General features: G+C 43.2%; 2 protein-coding genes across 2 annotated transcripts in view; one reads left to right on the top strand and one right to left on the bottom strand.

Annotated features, from left to right (window-relative positions):
• The window catches only part of lrrfip2 (leucine rich repeat (in FLII) interacting protein 2), a 25,214-nt gene extending 18,830 nt beyond the window's left edge, over positions 1-6,384 (top strand). Inside the window, exons 20-27 of the mRNA XM_046071397.1 lie at positions 1,767-1,937; positions 2,071-2,163; positions 3,370-3,471; positions 4,675-4,807; positions 4,939-5,109; positions 5,193-5,272; positions 5,403-5,507; positions 5,590-6,384. Of these exons, the coding sequence (XP_045927353.1) occupies positions 1,767-1,937; positions 2,071-2,163; positions 3,370-3,471; positions 4,675-4,807; positions 4,939-5,109; positions 5,193-5,272; positions 5,403-5,507; positions 5,590-5,700 (966 nt within the window). The 3' untranslated portion in view covers positions 5,701-6,384. The remainder of the gene's footprint in view (positions 1-1,766; positions 1,938-2,070; positions 2,164-3,369; positions 3,472-4,674; positions 4,808-4,938; positions 5,110-5,192; positions 5,273-5,402; positions 5,508-5,589) is intronic.
• A 541-nt stretch (positions 6,385-6,925) lies between these two features.
• On the bottom strand, positions 6,926-16,090 carry mlh1 (mutL homolog 1, colon cancer, nonpolyposis type 2 (E. coli)). The gene is made up of 19 exons (XM_046071093.1): positions 15,663-16,090; positions 15,277-15,367; positions 14,834-14,932; positions 14,652-14,725; positions 14,462-14,534; positions 14,287-14,378; positions 14,140-14,182; positions 13,805-13,893; positions 13,607-13,719; positions 13,410-13,503; positions 13,165-13,318; positions 9,776-10,107; positions 8,437-8,570; positions 8,094-8,202; positions 7,942-8,005; positions 7,703-7,867; positions 7,498-7,590; positions 7,310-7,420; positions 6,926-7,180 (listed from the first exon to the last, which is right to left on the bottom strand). Exons 1-19 carry the CDS (start codon positions 15,767-15,769, stop codon positions 7,025-7,027), a joined length of 2,193 nt encoding a protein of 730 aa, XP_045927049.1. The 5' UTR covers positions 15,770-16,090; the 3' UTR covers positions 6,926-7,024.
• Between the last annotated feature and the right edge of the window lie 1,164 nt (positions 16,091-17,254).

Here is a 17,254-nt window from a genome sequence, read left to right as displayed (position 1 = left end):
TTATTAAGGCAAAAGTACTAAATGAACAACAGGTGCTATCTTGCACTTTTGAAAGACGTCATTCTGCGTGCACACCGTTAGTAGATCAGCTTACGTGTGAATTTGCTGGTGATATCAAGTGTGCACACATTTTTACTCATGCAAACCTTTAGTAAAACAGGCCCTAACATTGCACGGTGTAAAACATAATGTCACATGATGCTGTTAAAAAGAACATGTCAGAGTTGTGTTGCATTGTGCTGTGTTTTTCTGACTGGAGTTCTGTTGCACTTTGTGTTGTCAGCCCTCGTCCCGCTGTGCCACCCCAGGCCTCTCAGCAGCCACATTGGCATCGCTGGGTGGCACCTCGTCACGACGGGGCAGTGCAGACACAGGTAGCGCCTATGACCCCGACACCAGCCTGAGTGAACTTAGGGTAAGGTCTACTATACACGCAGTGTCACCTTTCTACACTGTACATCTGACTGAATAAACGGATGAACAATGCTAACATATGACACATTATTATAATTGAAATGCAAATCCACATGTTCTCTGTCTGAGCAGTTTATGTATACACCTGTTCCTTTTGCATATAAAGCTCCCAGAGCGTTTCCTCTGTTGTGCCCTACCTGCTGTTCTAAGTGTCTGCTTTTTTTCTTGATGTATGCACGGGAGGACTGGGTGCGACATGTGTCCTGTGAGGCTGTTCCTTGTATCTGGGTGAACTGGTCGTGTGAATGCCAGCTGGACTGGTTTTTAAGATGGCAGTGCGGGTGCTTTTGTATGTGTCCTTGATGCTCCCCACCCTCTCTGATGCCCCAGTTCACCCCAACCATTCCTTCCATCTGCTCTACAGGATATCTATGAACTAAAGGACCAGATTCAGGATGTAGAAGGGCGGTACATGCAGGGGCTTAAAGAGCTGAAGGTAGAGGGGCTTGAGCTCACAGCATGCCTTCTCTTGTTCTCTGGGAGCAGTATGGCGTCACTAACCCTCCTGCCTCCCCACATATACCCCCCTGTACCCCCTCCTGTAGCTCCTAACACCACAGCGGTGTCTTTGTGTGCTCCCAGTCTGAATTGCATAATGATCCTTCTTTTGCATGATCTTCCCTCACTTTCTGTTTTGATCCAACTCACTGGTTGTGGCTTGAAATGATGACACTCCAACTCAAGTTCTAAGTTAGTAAGAAGAAGAGTAAAAATGCTCCACCTGCTGACCGACAACAGTCATGCTTTCGATTTTAAGGCTCTTCTTCTTCTACACAGGCCTTCATTGCTAGTGTTTGATGGCCTTATGGCTGACTGACTTCTGCAGATTCATGTCCTCCTTGAAAGGACACTGTGTGTTTTTTATTGATAAGAGCAGTTTACTAACCAACCTGACTTCTTCTTGCTAGAGTTTGATACAGCTGATGCTCTTTAGCTAGATTACTTTTCAATATCTTGTTTCCTGGCCCACTTGCGTTTCTCTCTTTCAGATCCTCTTTTCACACCATTGCCTCACTCCTGAAAGTGATTCATCACATTATAATTATTGTGTGATCAGTATCACCACTTGCACGTCACATGTTGGTCCCAAATGACCTGTTTTAAAATAAAATAATAACACAAAAAGTAGTGCAGAATTATACCTTTTAATTAAGAAAACACAAGTGGAGTGTGTTTGGCCAACGGGTGTTAAATGTGTTACACAAGCCAAATAGTTTTTATACCTGGTGCATGTACACCTGGTACTTCAAATCAGTTTACTCTGTTTATTAACATGCTCCAACCGCTATCAGGAGTCACTTGCAGAGGTGGAGGAGAAGTATAAGAAAGCCATGGTATCGAACGCACAGCTGGACAACGACAAAGGCAACCTCATCTATCAAGTGGACACACTAAAGGACGTCATAGAGGAGATGGAGGAACAAATGGCTGAGATGAAGAGGGAGCTGGAAGAAAAGTCAAAGGTGAAATATCAGTAATCGGTCAAATAAAGGTCATCATGTTAAATCACCTGTCGGAAATTTGTTACACGTGGGTCAAGTTACTAAATATTTATATGGAAGGTTTGTGGCTGAAATGTTGTGTCTATGGTTTCAGGAACTAGAAAGACAAAAGCACACATGTACAGTCCTGCAGCATAAACAAGAAGAACTGAAAGAGGGAATCCGCCAGAGAGATGAACTTATAGAGGTAAGGCACTGGAAAAACAACCTGTTTCTGCCAGCTTTACCACATCAGACCACTTTTCTGTCAACACCTTGAATGGTGTTAGGACCTCTGTGCAGCCTGCAGAGGAGGCTCTGTTCTGCAGGAACTTGATAAGGATTGATTGGCACTGGCCTGCCTATGGGTCCTCTCCCAGTCTGTTTCTCTGTCCCTTCTGACATTTAGCTCTGTTTTGTTGTCCTATCTGACTCAATCATTCCTTTCTCAGTATTATCTCCTCAAATTAGTCTTTCATGCTCCGTTTCACCTGTTTCTATCTCATTTTTGTGGCGGTATGTATTTGTGTGCATTTTCACTTCTTTTGTCTTTGTTCCTTTCAATTTTTCCTTTTCTGTTCTTACCCTGTACTGTGTCATCTTGTTACTGCCCAACACCGCTCCAGGAGAGCCAGCGAATGCAGACTAAGTTAGATGCCCTCACCAGAGAGGTGTTTGACCTGCAGGAAACGATAAACTGGAAGGACAAAAAAATTGGGGTAGGAGGTCTCACGCGAGTGCTCTGACCGAACATGAGAGGCAATAGATGTTTGTACTTTTCAGTCTTTAGACATAGTTTCCACAGTCCACCTCTTTGCCTCTCATGCTGTCTCTGCATGATGGAGACCCTCGGGCATTTGAACATACTTGAAACTATCCACATTCACAGTTTGGATTATTGCATGTCGAAATAACAGGGTTTTCAGTTTGGATCAGGTAAACCCAGCTAACAATGCAAACACACTGGCTGGTGTTAAATTCTGCAGTGAACAGCCTGTGAAATAAAAACATTTTGTTTAGGATTGTCATGTAAACATAAGGAGAGATGTTATCCATATATTATATTCTAGCATGACATGCATGGTTCCACCTGTGGATCAGTTAGTATGTTATGTCATGAAGTGAGACTTGTAATGATGGAAGCATCACGCTTGTATGTAGTTTAAGTCAAAAAGATCTGCCGTCCATACAGACTCTGTATGATCAGTCCCTGTGCTCTACCACACATCTGAACCTTTCCCAATCCTCTGTGAGCATGTAGCCTCGTGTCATCTGTTTGTTTCTCTGTGCTTGTTGTTTGCTTGATGTGTGCACACAGTGTGTTTTTGTGCATGGAAGATGTATGTCCACAGTCTATCCAACTTCTCCTCTGCCTCCTCTCCACTCTCTTGTCTTTTCTCCTGTGTGTGGCCAGGCCCTAGAGAGGCAGAAAGAGTACTTTGATTGCATTAGGAATGAGAGGGATGAGCTCAGAGATGAGCTCGCTGACATCAAGGGGAAGGCCAAAGCAGGAGAGGTAGGTCTTCCCAAAAGAAAAGCCAAGGTTAGAGGAATGAGTTGCTGGCCCAAAACTACTTTTCATACTTTTTGTTTTGGTTGGAACTAACCGGTTAATGCTGTCAAACCCGTGCATAGTATTTCTCACTCCTGCCTCTTTGTTTTTCTTTCCATTTTATTTTCTTGTCAGCTTTTTCACTACTTTCTGGTTTTGCATTACCCATTTGGTATATGTAATTCTGTATTTGACCATGATTACAGTGTCCTATATCAAATACTGGAGGATTTGTTGTTTAAAGAGGGTATGCACGTAAAGTTGCTGCACATAGATAGTTACTACTTAAACTTCCCACAGTGGCAAACACGCAACAGTCAGCATCTGCTATTGTGTATTCACAGGAAGTGTTGTGCAAATGACTGTACAACAGATTCAGAAAGAATTTTTATAGACTGCCAAAGGCTAAAGTAAGAATTGTGAAGTAAAGCAGAACATGGCTTTCTGATAATGAGACTCGTAATATAATGAATGCATTTTTACAAGCCTGTCCAAAGTACTTTGTTTTTTTTTTTTTTCAGGCAAATGCTTATACATCCTGCTTTAAAATAGGACATGGGGTTTTTAGGTTGTGCTCTCAGGCTTTAATTAATGCAGTATTAGGTCGCCAGTGTTAAGCTGCATAGCGCATATATACATGTGTGTCAGGAACCTTTATTTTTGGTTGCATTTCAATACATTTGTTGTGGCTGATCCGGATATGATAACTGATATAGATATACTGAATGAATAGAAATCTTACAAGTGGAGCATGGATTGGCTACAAAAAGCATTAGAATAACTTTACATACTGTTGGACTAATGAACGGTTCTTTGAAGCCCTTGGACTCCACTGGTTACAATAAACAGTCCTGTGGCATCATTGAGCCTCTATCCTCCTCCCTCTGCTGCTGATGTGAAGACACTCACTGCAGGCCGAGAGGAGGCTGGTTGATCTCAGTCTCAAAGTCGAAAGGTGGATCGATACATTTCAATATCCACAGAAACCGGACTGTTCAGTATATCGTACGGATCATTGTCATTTACAGTGGCCTTTACTTTTTCAAGATCTCTATCCATTCTTATAGTGGCCAACTGTTGGTCCATTTAGTCACTAAATGGTGATACCCTAAGTATTGTGAAGTTTTTGTCAGAGTGGAGCTACTAATGTTTGTTCTCTCAACACAGAAACATGGGCTGGTCATTATCCCAGACGGCACACCAAATGGAGACGTCAACCATGAGCCTCAGTCCTCAGGGATCACTGTGGTCTCCCAGGAGGCCGCCCAGGTGCTAGAGTCTGCAGGAGAGGGCCCGCTGGGTGAGTTTGGGATATTATTTGTGTCCACAGAGACCTGAAAATATTGCCCTCCTGCAATTGTAACACACAAAGTTTCCCAGCATGTCTTGATAAATTGCATCAGTTTAATGTATTTTCCTTCTGTGTTGTAGATGTGAGGCTACGGAAATTGGCAGAGGAGAAAGATGAACTGTTGGCTCAGATCAGGAAGCTGAAGAATCAGCTGGAGGAGGAGAGACAGAAACACTCAAAGATGGACAGTGTATTCACAGATGGGGAGAAGATGGAGAACGGCACAGACCTAAACATTATTGAGATGCAGAGTAAGTTGTCCTTGTAGTTATGTACCGGCACACACAATTTTATTTGAATTTATAAACTCACTGGTTTCTGTTTTTCTCCGTAGGAGATGCCAACAGACAGATTAGTGAATACAAATTCAAGCTTTCTAAGGCAGAACAGGAAATGGGTACAATGGAACAAAATGTAAGTTAGAAAGAAATGGTATATAATAGTATAATAGTTCAAAGTAAATTACCTAAACATGATACACAGAAATGAAGAAGTTTTAGAGCTCTAACTCACCAAATTGTTCTCTTTTGTGTCTGTTTTCCAGATTACCAGACTTGAAGGGCAAGTGTCCAGGTACAAAGCATCAGCAGACAACTCAGAGAAAGTAGAAGACGAACTTAAAGCAGAAAAACGGAAACTTCAAAGAGAGGTAACGACACGCACAGGCTTGCATTTTATAATATAAAATACCAAAAGGCTGAATGTATCTTCTCCCCTCTGTTCCCCTACAGCTGCGCACAGCTCTAGATAAGATAGAGGAGATGGAGATGACCAACAACCACCTAGTAAAGCGCCTTGAGAAGATGAAGGCCAACAGGAACGCCCTTCTGTCACAGCAGTGAGGCAGGGCAGCATCACCACAGAAGCCCTTAAACTCGCACCTCAAACCTCTGACTGCCATACTGCGTCTGGAGCACATTTCCATTTTAGCTGTAACACTTTAAGATTTGTAGCTAACCAAAAAAGCGTGTAGCACAGGCAAAAAAACTGAACTGTGTTTTTTTTTTTTTTAAACCGGAAGCATTGCTTTTTTCTGGCAAGTGTTTGTTTTTGCTTTTTTGGGAGGAACAACTCAGAAACTTAACTAATAAAACTACAAAGTTGCTGGGAGATACATCTGAGGAAATTTCTCTAGTCACTACTTCATTTTTTTCAGAGCTTTGTACTACATCATGTTATCCATGAGATTTTTTTCTCTCTCTGGCCTGGGTGCTTGGCTGTACCTTGTTTTTTTTTGTTTTATGATAAGTTGCATGAGTATAATGTTGCTTTTCACCCCTCACGGCTGCTCCGGCCCTGCACCTTCCCAGCTTCCCCTCACACAGTGAAGTGCCTTTTCACACTAGGAGACTGGGGGTGTGCACCGCTCAATGAAACAATAATCGTTTTAACAGGTACAGAATGATATTTAAAATGGTGCAGTCATTATTTGAAAATATGTTGAACCAACTATGTCTGCTGCGGTTCCATTGAAATTTTTCAAATATTTAAAAGATTTCTTGAAAATAAATGTGTAATTTACAGAACCAGGTATACAATCTGAATATTTTGTGCTTTTTCATGATGCAGTTTTGCAAATTACTACTTTTTCGAATCATCAAAATGTGAGGTGTGGATATGGAGTTACTCTGTGACTGGAATAAAGATTCCTTCACTCACTCAATTTCCCCTGTTTATACAGGTGTTGTAAATTTGTAGTGGTCCGAACGCTAGTTGGAAACCGTAGTGGTGGTGTTAATTTCCTTCGCACTGAGCTCTGAACTCCACACATACTTGTAATAAAATTCAAACCCTTCTGCTTGCACATTTAGCATACGGTATGGGACTCATGACCCGATTCTATTTTTCCTGGCTGCATGTCCCAAGTCTTACTTTTAGAAAACCATGTGGAGGCTTGGCACACTTAAATAAGCTATTCAGAACAAGGATTTCCTGCGCCAGACACCCTTTCATACATCATGGAATATATTTTTTTCCCCACTCAAGACAACCCCCTGAAGTCTTGTTTCATACAAAGAATTTACTTACAGCACAAATCATAATACATCAAGTATAAAGAGCAGCTTGTTTCATACAAATAATTTATTTACAGTACAAATCATAATACATCAAGTATAAAGAGCAGCGTGTTATGGTTGATTTTTCAGTTAGATTTGACGATCAGATTTAGCACCTCTCAAACACTTTATAGAGATCAGGTAAGTTGGCGATCTGCAGCACCGTGCCGTCCTCACTGAAGTTCTTCGGAGGACTGTAGAGAGTTCGGAAAGCTTTAAAGATGACGTGCTCAACTTTCCAACGCCACGAGTTCGCCTCAGCGTCCTGAAACAAGCATTACATATCACACTTTTCAGTTCTCGTTTTTGTGGTTAATGTTATTGTAAAGCAAAGGAAGTCAGAAGTTAATGCGTATAGCATTGTTGTAAATATGTAGGTGGTGTTCCATCTTACCTGCTCCTCTCCCAGCTCAGCCTCCAGGATGTACTGCTTCCTGATGGAGTAGAACATGCTGCACTCCTTACTGAAGTCTCTGAAGCACTCCTTTTCAATGTCCCAGTTCACCTGCACATCACCAAGCAAAAGCCTTTAGATACAGTGTGAGTTGTGAATAAATGAGAAGAGACCGGCAAGCAGTTTACCTCAGTGGCCAGGCGCAGGATGAACATGGGGAGACCCTCCATGACAGGGGTGTACTTGTCAAGCAGTAATGGCAGCCCTGTTAGATTTCCTTCCTATAATGCACAAAGTTTAACAGCTTGAGTAACAGACATTTTGCTAAAATCAGGAAGGACACTGGCAGCAAAACTTAACTTGTAAACTTTAGATTTATCTGACCCAACTGACCTGGTCTATCTCCATGGAGAAGTAGTCCTCCAGCATCTCTGCTTTCCTCTTCAGGAAGTCCACTATGTACTGAGCCAGGCCTTCTTTCGGACCATCCTCTTCTGTCCAGCCGCTCTCCTCGGAGTCCAGAGCCAACATGGCCAGGTCATAAAGTGGAGCTGGTGTCTGAATGCATAAAGCCATAAAAATCAGAACCTGTCCAGTATGTTCTACTCATTTACAATCTCAATGTTACGTACAGATAGTCTTAGTACACCGAAATTCCCAAAGTCGTAGATGAGTATTTGGTAGAAGAGCTCCTGACTGAAACAGAAACAAAGAGTGAAATGAGACATAAAGCAGCAGGCTGAGACAACAACACTGAACAGTGTTTGTTTGCTGTGGCTCTGACCTGAGTTTGGTGGTGTTGAGCAGGTACAGTTTGGTGTGATGTTGGATCAGAGTCCACTGGGGATTTACGCAACCCACAAACGAGTGGTTCTGCAGCATTTCTTGAAGACCTGGAGAAAATATGAACGAGCAAAAGAGGAAATTTGTGTTGACGAGTAAAAGAAAAGAAAAAAAAGAAGCCCTATCTGATTTGCAGACTGTTCAAACTACAAGAGGTATCCAAGCACGCGGACACATGAATAATACAAGAAGTTGCAGAAAACTAGTTGTGAGAGAGAGAAACAGTGTTTGTTGGTGGAGTTAAAAAAAGTTGAAAAACTCCACATGATGCATGTTTTCTTTACCTTTGTGTGTGTTCTGAGTGATCTCCGCTCGGAGCTCTTTGATGCTGTTCAGTTTTATGACTCGTCTCTCGGGCGTGGCTGCAGCCCTCAGGTCCTCTTCTTTTTCCTCCTGCTGCTCTTTCCTGGGTCGCTTCCTGGCTTACAATAACCCCCCCCGCACACACACACGCACACACACACCTATCACACCTCCAGCATACACTTCACTACACTGCATGTTTGTTTGTTTTTTACAGACACTTGTATTCTCAAGACAATAACTCACAGCAGCTTGCAGTGGACTGGACACGCTATAAAACTTAATGGACTGTGAAAATGTTCACACGTTATCACACACTTCATGGGTGGCAGATATGTTTTGTCTTGCCATAATAAAAGCAACATGTACTTGACACGTAAAGGCTGCATGAATTACTTTTTCAGCCACATGGGGGCAGAGGAACTCCACAATTTGATGACCATGACCCTTGCCATATGATCATTTTATGTAGTTTGGCAGACACAGGGGCAGCAATAGCATTAATTTGGAGTTGTGCTTCTGACCACCTGATGAATATATTTCCAATATCCACCCTCTTTTAATCAGTTTTTGGTTTCTACAAACTAATGAGAGAAAAATCTGGGTCCTAGATGCTGGATGTTTGACTTGTCCCTAGCTATGTCTTTGTCTTTGGCTGTTTGGTGCTAGGCAGGTAAACTGGATTTATCAAAACCTTTTTTGCAGAAACAACTGCGTTCGCGAGGTCAGTGGGACTGAACCACAGAGTAAATTTGCTTGAGGCAAACCAAACGCAGAATGTTAAGAGGCTTAAAGCGCTCCACAGATCGGTGGAGGAGATAGTTGTGTGGGTTTATCACTGTGAGCAACAACTTTCAAAAAAATAACAACTGATAGGTGGAGCTTTAAAATAAGATATGTTTTTAAAGAGTCAAAGATATGCATGCAACCCCTCTAATCTTTCAACACTACAAATTGTCATAATGTACTACTAAAACATATAAATCCATTGAAGGTCAGTCGCAGGTAAACACAAGGTGACTCTTGTTACTGACTGGCCCCAGGGGAGGATGACGTCATTCTTAAATGATGATACACGTTCATTTTTGCATTCTTCTACCTGCTCTCTTACTCAATTGCTGTCTGTCAACGTTCAGATTTGCCCTCACTACAGGATTAATCATATGTTAAGACCTGTCCTGATCTTGCCAACTTGCCAACACTTTATGCGGATTAATCATGATCCTTACTGATCGAGACCTGTAATCGCCTGCTGAACGCACACACTGACCCGCCCATTTTAGTACTGGCACGATTCAATTTTGAAAGGAAGTCAATCACCTTTGAGCGCAATTAGCATTGTCTTCATCGCCTTTTGGCATCTCTGCTTCCTGCTCAGCCAGGGCCTCCATCATGTCTGCATCATCATCTGCGTCATCCATCTCTACGCTGTCGGGCTGGGCGGTTTTGGCCACAGTCTCCCTGCTGCTGGGACCGGCTGCTTCAAGATCGGGAGGCGGCTTCTCTTTTGGCTGGAGAAAGGCATCCAGCTTCTGCGCGCGGCAGTCTGTCCTCACCATCTGATGTGCGTAGACTCGCTCACTGGACTCTGCTGCAGCGCTGGAGGGCTTGACTTCACTGCCACCTGAGACTGACAGCCCTGGCAGCAATGTCTGCACAAACACATAGTGTATTGGTCATAATACAACTTCACACATCAAGTTGTAACTCCAAAGGGAAAAAAGGACATATGGACATAATAATAGATGATCTCTGGGAGGAGTGGACGTAGGGCTGGACGATATGGTCAAAAATGTTCACGAGTTTCAAGGCTGATTTTTGCTCCTGAGTGAAAGTTGAAGAAACCTGATGGTTAATTGCAGTTTAAACTTTTCTTTATAGTCAACACTTGATGCCAAACAGTGGATCACTTCACAAATCTGAGGTAGAACATTCAAAATATTTATGATAAAATATTTGTCAACTAATATCCTTAAGTAAAAGCTTTTTCAGTACTTTTTCCTCAACAAAATAAATATCTTAACAAAAGAAAAGGATTCAAGTGAATAAAATCAAACATTTATTGAATATTTATTGAACATTTGTTATTGAAAAAAATTATAGCGCAATAATTATTATTGTTTTATTGTCCAGCCCTAAGTGGACGTTTACAAAAACATGACACCATAAGAAAATATGGAGATTAGATGAATCACTGCTGACATCTCCAGCATATGTTTTCACTGCGTTCTGGTTGCTGTTTACATTCCACCTGAGGCCTGTGTTAGTGAGGCGTTACTACACCTGGCCGACCAGATAACTAACCTGGAGAAAAAAAACATCCAGACTCCCTGCTCATTGTTCTCGGGGACTTCAACAAAGCAAATCTCAGCCATGAACTTCCAAAGTACAGACAGCATATTAAGTGTCCCACACACTGGACCACTGCTGCACAACATTATAGGACGCCTATCACTCTGTTCCCCGTGCAGCCGTGGGACTCTCTGATCACTGTCTGGTTCATCTTATCCTGACATACAGGCAGAAACTGAAATCTGCTAAACCTGTTGTAAAGACTGTGAAAAGATCAACCGACAAGTCAAAACTGGAGTTACAGGCCTGCTTTGACTGCACTGACTGGAGTGTTTTTGAGGTTGCAGCCACTGACCTGGACGAACTAACTGACACTGTGACATCTTACATTAGTTTCTGTGAGGACATGTGTGTGCAGAATAAAACTTTCCGCACATAGAAAAACCAAAAACCCTGGTTCACAGCAAAACTCAGGCAGCTACTTCAGACCAAAGAGGAGGCCTTCAGAAGCGGGGACAGAGTCCTGTATAACCAGGCCAGGAAAACACTGACTGAAGAGATCAAAGCAGCAAAGAGGAGCTACGCTGAAAAGCTACGAAACAGCTTCACAGCCAGCGACCCTGCGTCCGTGTGGAGAGGCCTGCAGACACTCACTAACTACAGGAGACCATGCCCCAACATTGCTGGTACTCAACGACTGGCTGACGAGCTGAATGGATTTTACTGTAGGTTTGAGAAGCCCACAGTCACACCTCTCCCCCACTCCAACACCAACTTCAAACAATCACACTGTCACCCCCCCTCTCTATCCCCTCACCTGCACTCATGATCTGTGAAGAGGATGTGCGGCAGCTCTTCCAAAGGCAGAAGATCAGGAACGCCTCTGGCCCCGATGGTGTGTCGCCATCCTGCCTGAAGATCTGCGCAGACCAGCTGGCCCCCATCTTCACTGAGATCTTAGATCACTAGAGCTGTGTGAAGTTCCCTACAGCTTCAAACGCTCCAGTCTCCAGTTTACAATCATCCCGGTCCCCCAAAAACCCTCCATCACCTGATTAAATGACTGCAGGTCTGTCGCACTGACATCTGTAGTCATGAAGTCCTTTGAAAGACTGGTGTCGGCCCACCTGAAGGACATTACAGGCCCCTTGCTGGACCCCCACAGTTTGCCTACAGGGCTAACAGGTCAGTGGATGATGCTGTCAACTTGGGACAGCATTACTTCCTGCAACACCTCGACACTCCAGGGACACATGCAAGGATCCTCTTTGTGGACTTCAGCTCGGCGTTCAACACCATCATCCCAGGCATCCTCCGCACCAAACTCACCCAGCTCACTGTGCCAGCCTCCACCTGTCAGTGGATCACAGACTTCCTGACTGCCAGGAGTCAGCAGGTGAGACTGGGGAACATCACATCCAGCACCCGGACTATTAGCACTGGCGCCCCCCAGGGGTGTGTGCTCCCCCCCCCTGCTCTTCTCCCTCTACACCAACGACCGCACCTCAGGAGACCCATCTGTTAAACTCTTGAAGTTCGCTGACGACCCAATGGTCGTCGGCCTACTGACGGGAGGTCGCTCAGCTGGCTCTCTGGTGCAGCCAGAAAAACCTGGAGGTTAACACGATCAAAACTGTGGACATGACCGTGGACTTCAGGAGGAGACCCCCCCACACTGCCCCTCATCACCAAACTCTGCAGTCCTGTGTCTGCTGTGGAATCCTTCAGGTTTCTGGGATCCACTATATCCCAGGACCTGAAGTAGGAGCCCAACACTGACACCATCATCAAGGAGGCCCAGCAGAGGATGTACATCCTGTGTCAGCTCAGGAAGCTCAGCCTGCCTAAGGAGCTGCTGATCCACTTTTATACAGCCATCATCCAGTCTGTTCTCTGCACCTCCATCACTGTCTGGTTTGGATCTGCCACCAAAAAGGACAGGAGCAGACTACAACGGACAGTCAGGACTGCAGAATAGATAATAGGTGCCAACCTGCCCTCCATTCAGGACTTATACATTTCCAGAGTCAGGAAACGGGCAGGAAACCTCACTGCAGATCCAGATGCTGGTATGTGTATCTATATTTCACATCCACCTCCGACATGTACATAATAGTAATAACAATGGTAATAACAATTTACTCCTGCATCCTTTGCACTCTACTCATTACACTATTGCACGATTGTCTCAATCTGTCTGTATTGTTTATAGTGTGTGCATATGTTTTCTCTCTACTGTATCTCTGTCCTGTGTTTAATTTCATTATTGTATTATTGTGTATTATTGTATACGTAAGCGCATCGTAAGCAATGTACAACCCAGAGTCAAATTTGTCGTATGTGTACACATACCTGGCAAATAAAGCCGATTCTGATTCTGATATTTATACAAAGATAGTGATCTAGTCATTTCATACCTGAGTGAAATATGTGCGCGACGAGTTGGAGCCCAGAAGTTTGCTCTCAACGTGCTTCTGAACGCTCTCGATGACGCTGTCTTCATGCAGAAAGTGCACCTCATGTTTTGTGGGGTGGACATTCACATCTACATTCTGCGGAGCGATCTCTAAACTGTGGCGATTTGAAAGAATCCGTGAACATCAAATCAGTTTAACCATAATAGAATCCATTGCAGAAAACACACAAATGCACGTTAAGTTACCTGAGGTATAGAAAAGGGTGTGTGTTCTTGGGAAGGTATGCGGCATAAACTGTCTCTATTGCTTTCTTCAAAGCACTCGACTCCACCAGACGATCTGAGACGCCACAGAACACAGTCTCCATTTAACAAAGAGCTAAAGAGATTAAATTATCTTGACCACCGAGCTACACTTCCAGTCACTTTTCTGTGATACGTACGGTTGATGAAGAGGATCAGGATGCATTTCTTGACTGAGTAATTTGCGTTGGAGATGTAGCCTTTCATCTTATAAGCGAGCTTCTGATCCTCACAGCCAACTTCAATCAGCTCCCTGGGAACAAACCACAGAGCCAGTCATGCGTTAGATGATAGCGTAACATCAAAGTGTTGTTTCTTCTTTCTCGGTTGATTAATACCTGCTGACTGCATTGCCAAAAACCCCTCGGATATTATCCACTACAGATGCGTTGGGAAGAGTCCTCACATCTGCCACAGTCTCTCCTTGCTGAAAAAACGGAGCATAAATAATGGAGAGAAAAGAAAGATCATCTGTCGCCTTAGCTGACTTTTTTGTCAGTGCAATCGCAAACAGGCAAGTGAAGTATACAAAGAAATGTAGTTAGGCAGTGATTAATCTTTGTCGACTGGCGCTGTGGAGCCAATCATGGTCAACTTTCTTCCAAAAATATCCCGTAATAGCGCCATTCTTGAGTCAGGTGTTTGAAAAAAAGAAAGAGAAAGCACATCTCACCTTTTTGACAGAAAAACTTTTTCCTGAATTGTGTATGGCGTACCTTCAAAATAACAGGCGAATATGTGAGTTATCCAAACACAGTGAGGTTCATCAAAAGAGCAGGAATCATGAGAGATACAAGCAGTAAAAGCCAACATGACAGACCTGCTGACCACATCTACAATCCTGGAGTACTCGTCGCTGGGGCTCTTCAAAGCTTTCCTCCTGGTGGACACATTATAGAAGAGGTCCTCCACCTGCACACAGGGAGGACAAACCATTGTAGGTTTCTGAGCACCCATAAACTTCATCCTGTAGCTGATTTTCTCCACAAACTCACAAGAATCTGTGTTCCTTGGTTGCCAGCACATGGTTTGGGAGGGCCTTTTAGTTTGCCATCGCTATAGCTGGCTCTGCATGATAAACGGAATAAAAGAATCGATCATCACCCCGGTTTCTTTATATCTATTATAATGTACACTTGTAATCAGGGAGGTAGGAGCGCTGATTGATTTAAAAAGTTAGCATACCTGTATGCGCATTTAGCATCAGCTGTCTTAGTCGTTATGGTCACATGGGCAACGTGGCTGATACTAGCAAGGGCCTGCAAACAGGAAGACAATAAATGTGATGAGCAACACAATGTACAATTTGTCAACATTTGATAAAGGTGGATACTTCTCTGGAGCTCAGTGTTAGCAGGGCTGCTCACCTCTCCTCTGAACCCATATGTTGCAATAGCTGAGAGGTCCTCAAAAGTCTGGAGTTTGCTGGTGGTAAACCGTTCACAAACGATTTCCATATCTTCTTTCTGCCTCAGAAATGAAATAAAGGCTTGGTCAGATTTAAATGACAGTGACACAGTTCTTCACTGAGTCACACTGACCACTGTTGTTTACACACACACAATATCTGAGCAGGGAAAAACAATAAGAAAACCCTGAATCTGACCTAATGGGAGCAAAGAGGACCAGCTCCCTTAGACTGGCTACTAGGGAGGGCACAAACAACAGCTTTCCCAATGATACTTTCTGTCTTAACTTTGTGGTTAGTTTCCACATAGGGAATTCGTGGCCTGGCAAAGGTTCAATGTTTGACACTTTATAGGGGCGGGTCTTCACCCCTTCACCCCCTGCCGACGCCCCTGTCACCCACCCTGATGCCAGTGCCGTTGTCCTGAATCTGCAGGAGCTTCAGTCCGCCGTCTTTCACCGTCACCTGAATGTTGGTGGACTTTGCATCCAAACTGTAACATTTTAAAAGACAAATTAGAGTTAATACACAACCTTATAGCTTGTACAAGTGGAATTATCCGGTCAGTTCGCAGTATCACAGGACCGCTAACGTTAACGTTACTATGTTAAAGGGGTTGATAAGCGGCTTTGGGATGTGACTCAATGTTAACGTTAAACAATGGTGGCTCCTGCCATATACTGTCCGCTTTATTGGTGCCACTGTTGATTATTTAAACCATTATAGTCAGACACCCAACATTAACTCATGTTTTTAAAATGAAATGTATCATGTAGCTAGTCCGTTACCAGTTTTCAATGAGTTCTTTGACACCGTTGGCAGGACGCTGGATCACTTCTCCTGCAGCAATGCGGTTGACGACCGTCTCGTCGAGCCTCCGGATAACTCCTGCCATGTTTACAGCGCTGCTGACTGAGTTTCAGAGTAATTCAAGAGCAGGTGATAGCTGTGAATGCACGCATATAGGGATGCAAATGTATATCACAACTTGTTCAAGAAACTGAGCGTGCATGGGACCAGAGAGGGGGAAAAATGAGGAGATCTCACTGTCGCACAATGTGTCAGAACACGGCTCACTCGCTCTACTTTGCCAAGAACCGCTGAATGGACGTTACCGAGAAACTTAACTTCACTTCCACACAGGAAAGCTGAAATCACACGCAGTTGTTCATCTTATGTAGTGCGTGGCCGTTGATAACACAACGTTTCAGCTACCCTTTTCTCGCATTCAAGTGATCATCTTCTCAATTATACACAATCTTTGATGATAGTGCGCGGGGAGAAAACGTACGGGCGGGGCCTGCGTCCTGACGTACAAGGACGTCATTCGCTGAAAGTCTTCTTCTCTGGTAATTATTTTGGGAACATTGTAGCTTCAAAATATGCACAGCGCCTCTAAACGATGGATTATCTGTGCTTTCTTTGAGATCCATTTACATTATCTTTCCACATTTACAAAATCACTACTTTTGCCAAAAGGCAAGAATAAAATGTCATTTTTATATATATCTTCTCTATATACACTTTTCTGTATGTAGATATAGCTTACCAGTAGGCCGATTTTATAATCATAAGATTAAAATTTCTGTTGTAGAATAATAAACAAATGAATTACATGTTTCATCCCTTAAAACAAACATTATGTTTCTTATTCAATCTTATCTTTCTTATCTATATATATAGTCGGTGCGGGGGGTGGGTGGCTAAGCTCTTGAAAAAACTATCAAATGAATCTTTGTCCAGGTATTATCAGTGTTTTAGTGTCTCTTTTGATTGTAAGCTTTGAGGAAGTTAGTGTATAACATTAACACAATGGAAAGGTCAATTAATCTATAGTCCAGGTCAATTAATCTATACTCACGGTATTCCAACCAAACCCATTGTAAGGTGGATTCACTTCCACCAGAAAATCTAACCCATTAAAGCTCATCTCCATCGTTTACTATCCTAATGGCCAGACAAAAAGATTACAAAAATCAATCTTTTAACATGAAAAAACAATTTTTAAACTGTGGGGAAAACATGATCCACTCTAAATATTAGCAGTTAAACTGTTACGCAGCTTTTCTGCATTGCCTTCCACAGCACATTCACTTATTAGGGATTCACTGTAATCTTCCACTCTGCACCCAGTTGGACAGACCACATATGTGTCTGCATTCCTCACAGAGCCACATGTCTTTTTATGGGGATTTTCTATCTGCCGAACTTTGGCGGTCCAAAATCTGCAAAAATACAAATATTCTCAAGAGATATTTCATGTGGATTTTTGAAAATGAATCTACGCTGCACTTCACCTCTTTGATTCTTACAGTAGGTGCCAAAATGTTGCTACGCTGCTAAACTTTGGCCCCAGGCACAATGACCTCAACAGAATAAA

The sequence above is a fragment of the Micropterus dolomieu genome, linkage group LG15, assembly GCF_021292245.1.
Source record: "Micropterus dolomieu isolate WLL.071019.BEF.003 ecotype Adirondacks linkage group LG15, ASM2129224v1, whole genome shotgun sequence".
Classification (NCBI taxonomy): Eukaryota; Metazoa; Chordata; class Actinopteri; order Centrarchiformes; family Centrarchidae; genus Micropterus; species Micropterus dolomieu.
This window is presented reverse-complemented; position numbering and strand designations above follow the sequence as displayed.

Bases quoted from the DNA above. Each gene is read 5' to 3' on its own strand.
- mlh1 (XM_046071093.1), bottom strand. From the start codon at position 15,769: ATGGCAGGAGTTATCCGGAGGCTCGACGAGACGGTCGTCAACCGCATT. The intron at 14,183-14,286 runs GTCTGTCATGTT...GTTATTTTGAAG, and splicing joins ATTGTAGATGTGGTCAGCAG to GTACGCCATACACAATTCAG. The intron at 13,894-14,139 runs GTGAGATGTGCT...CCGTTTTTTCAG, and splicing joins AAAGTTTTTCTGTCAAAAAG to CAAGGAGAGACTGTGGCAGA.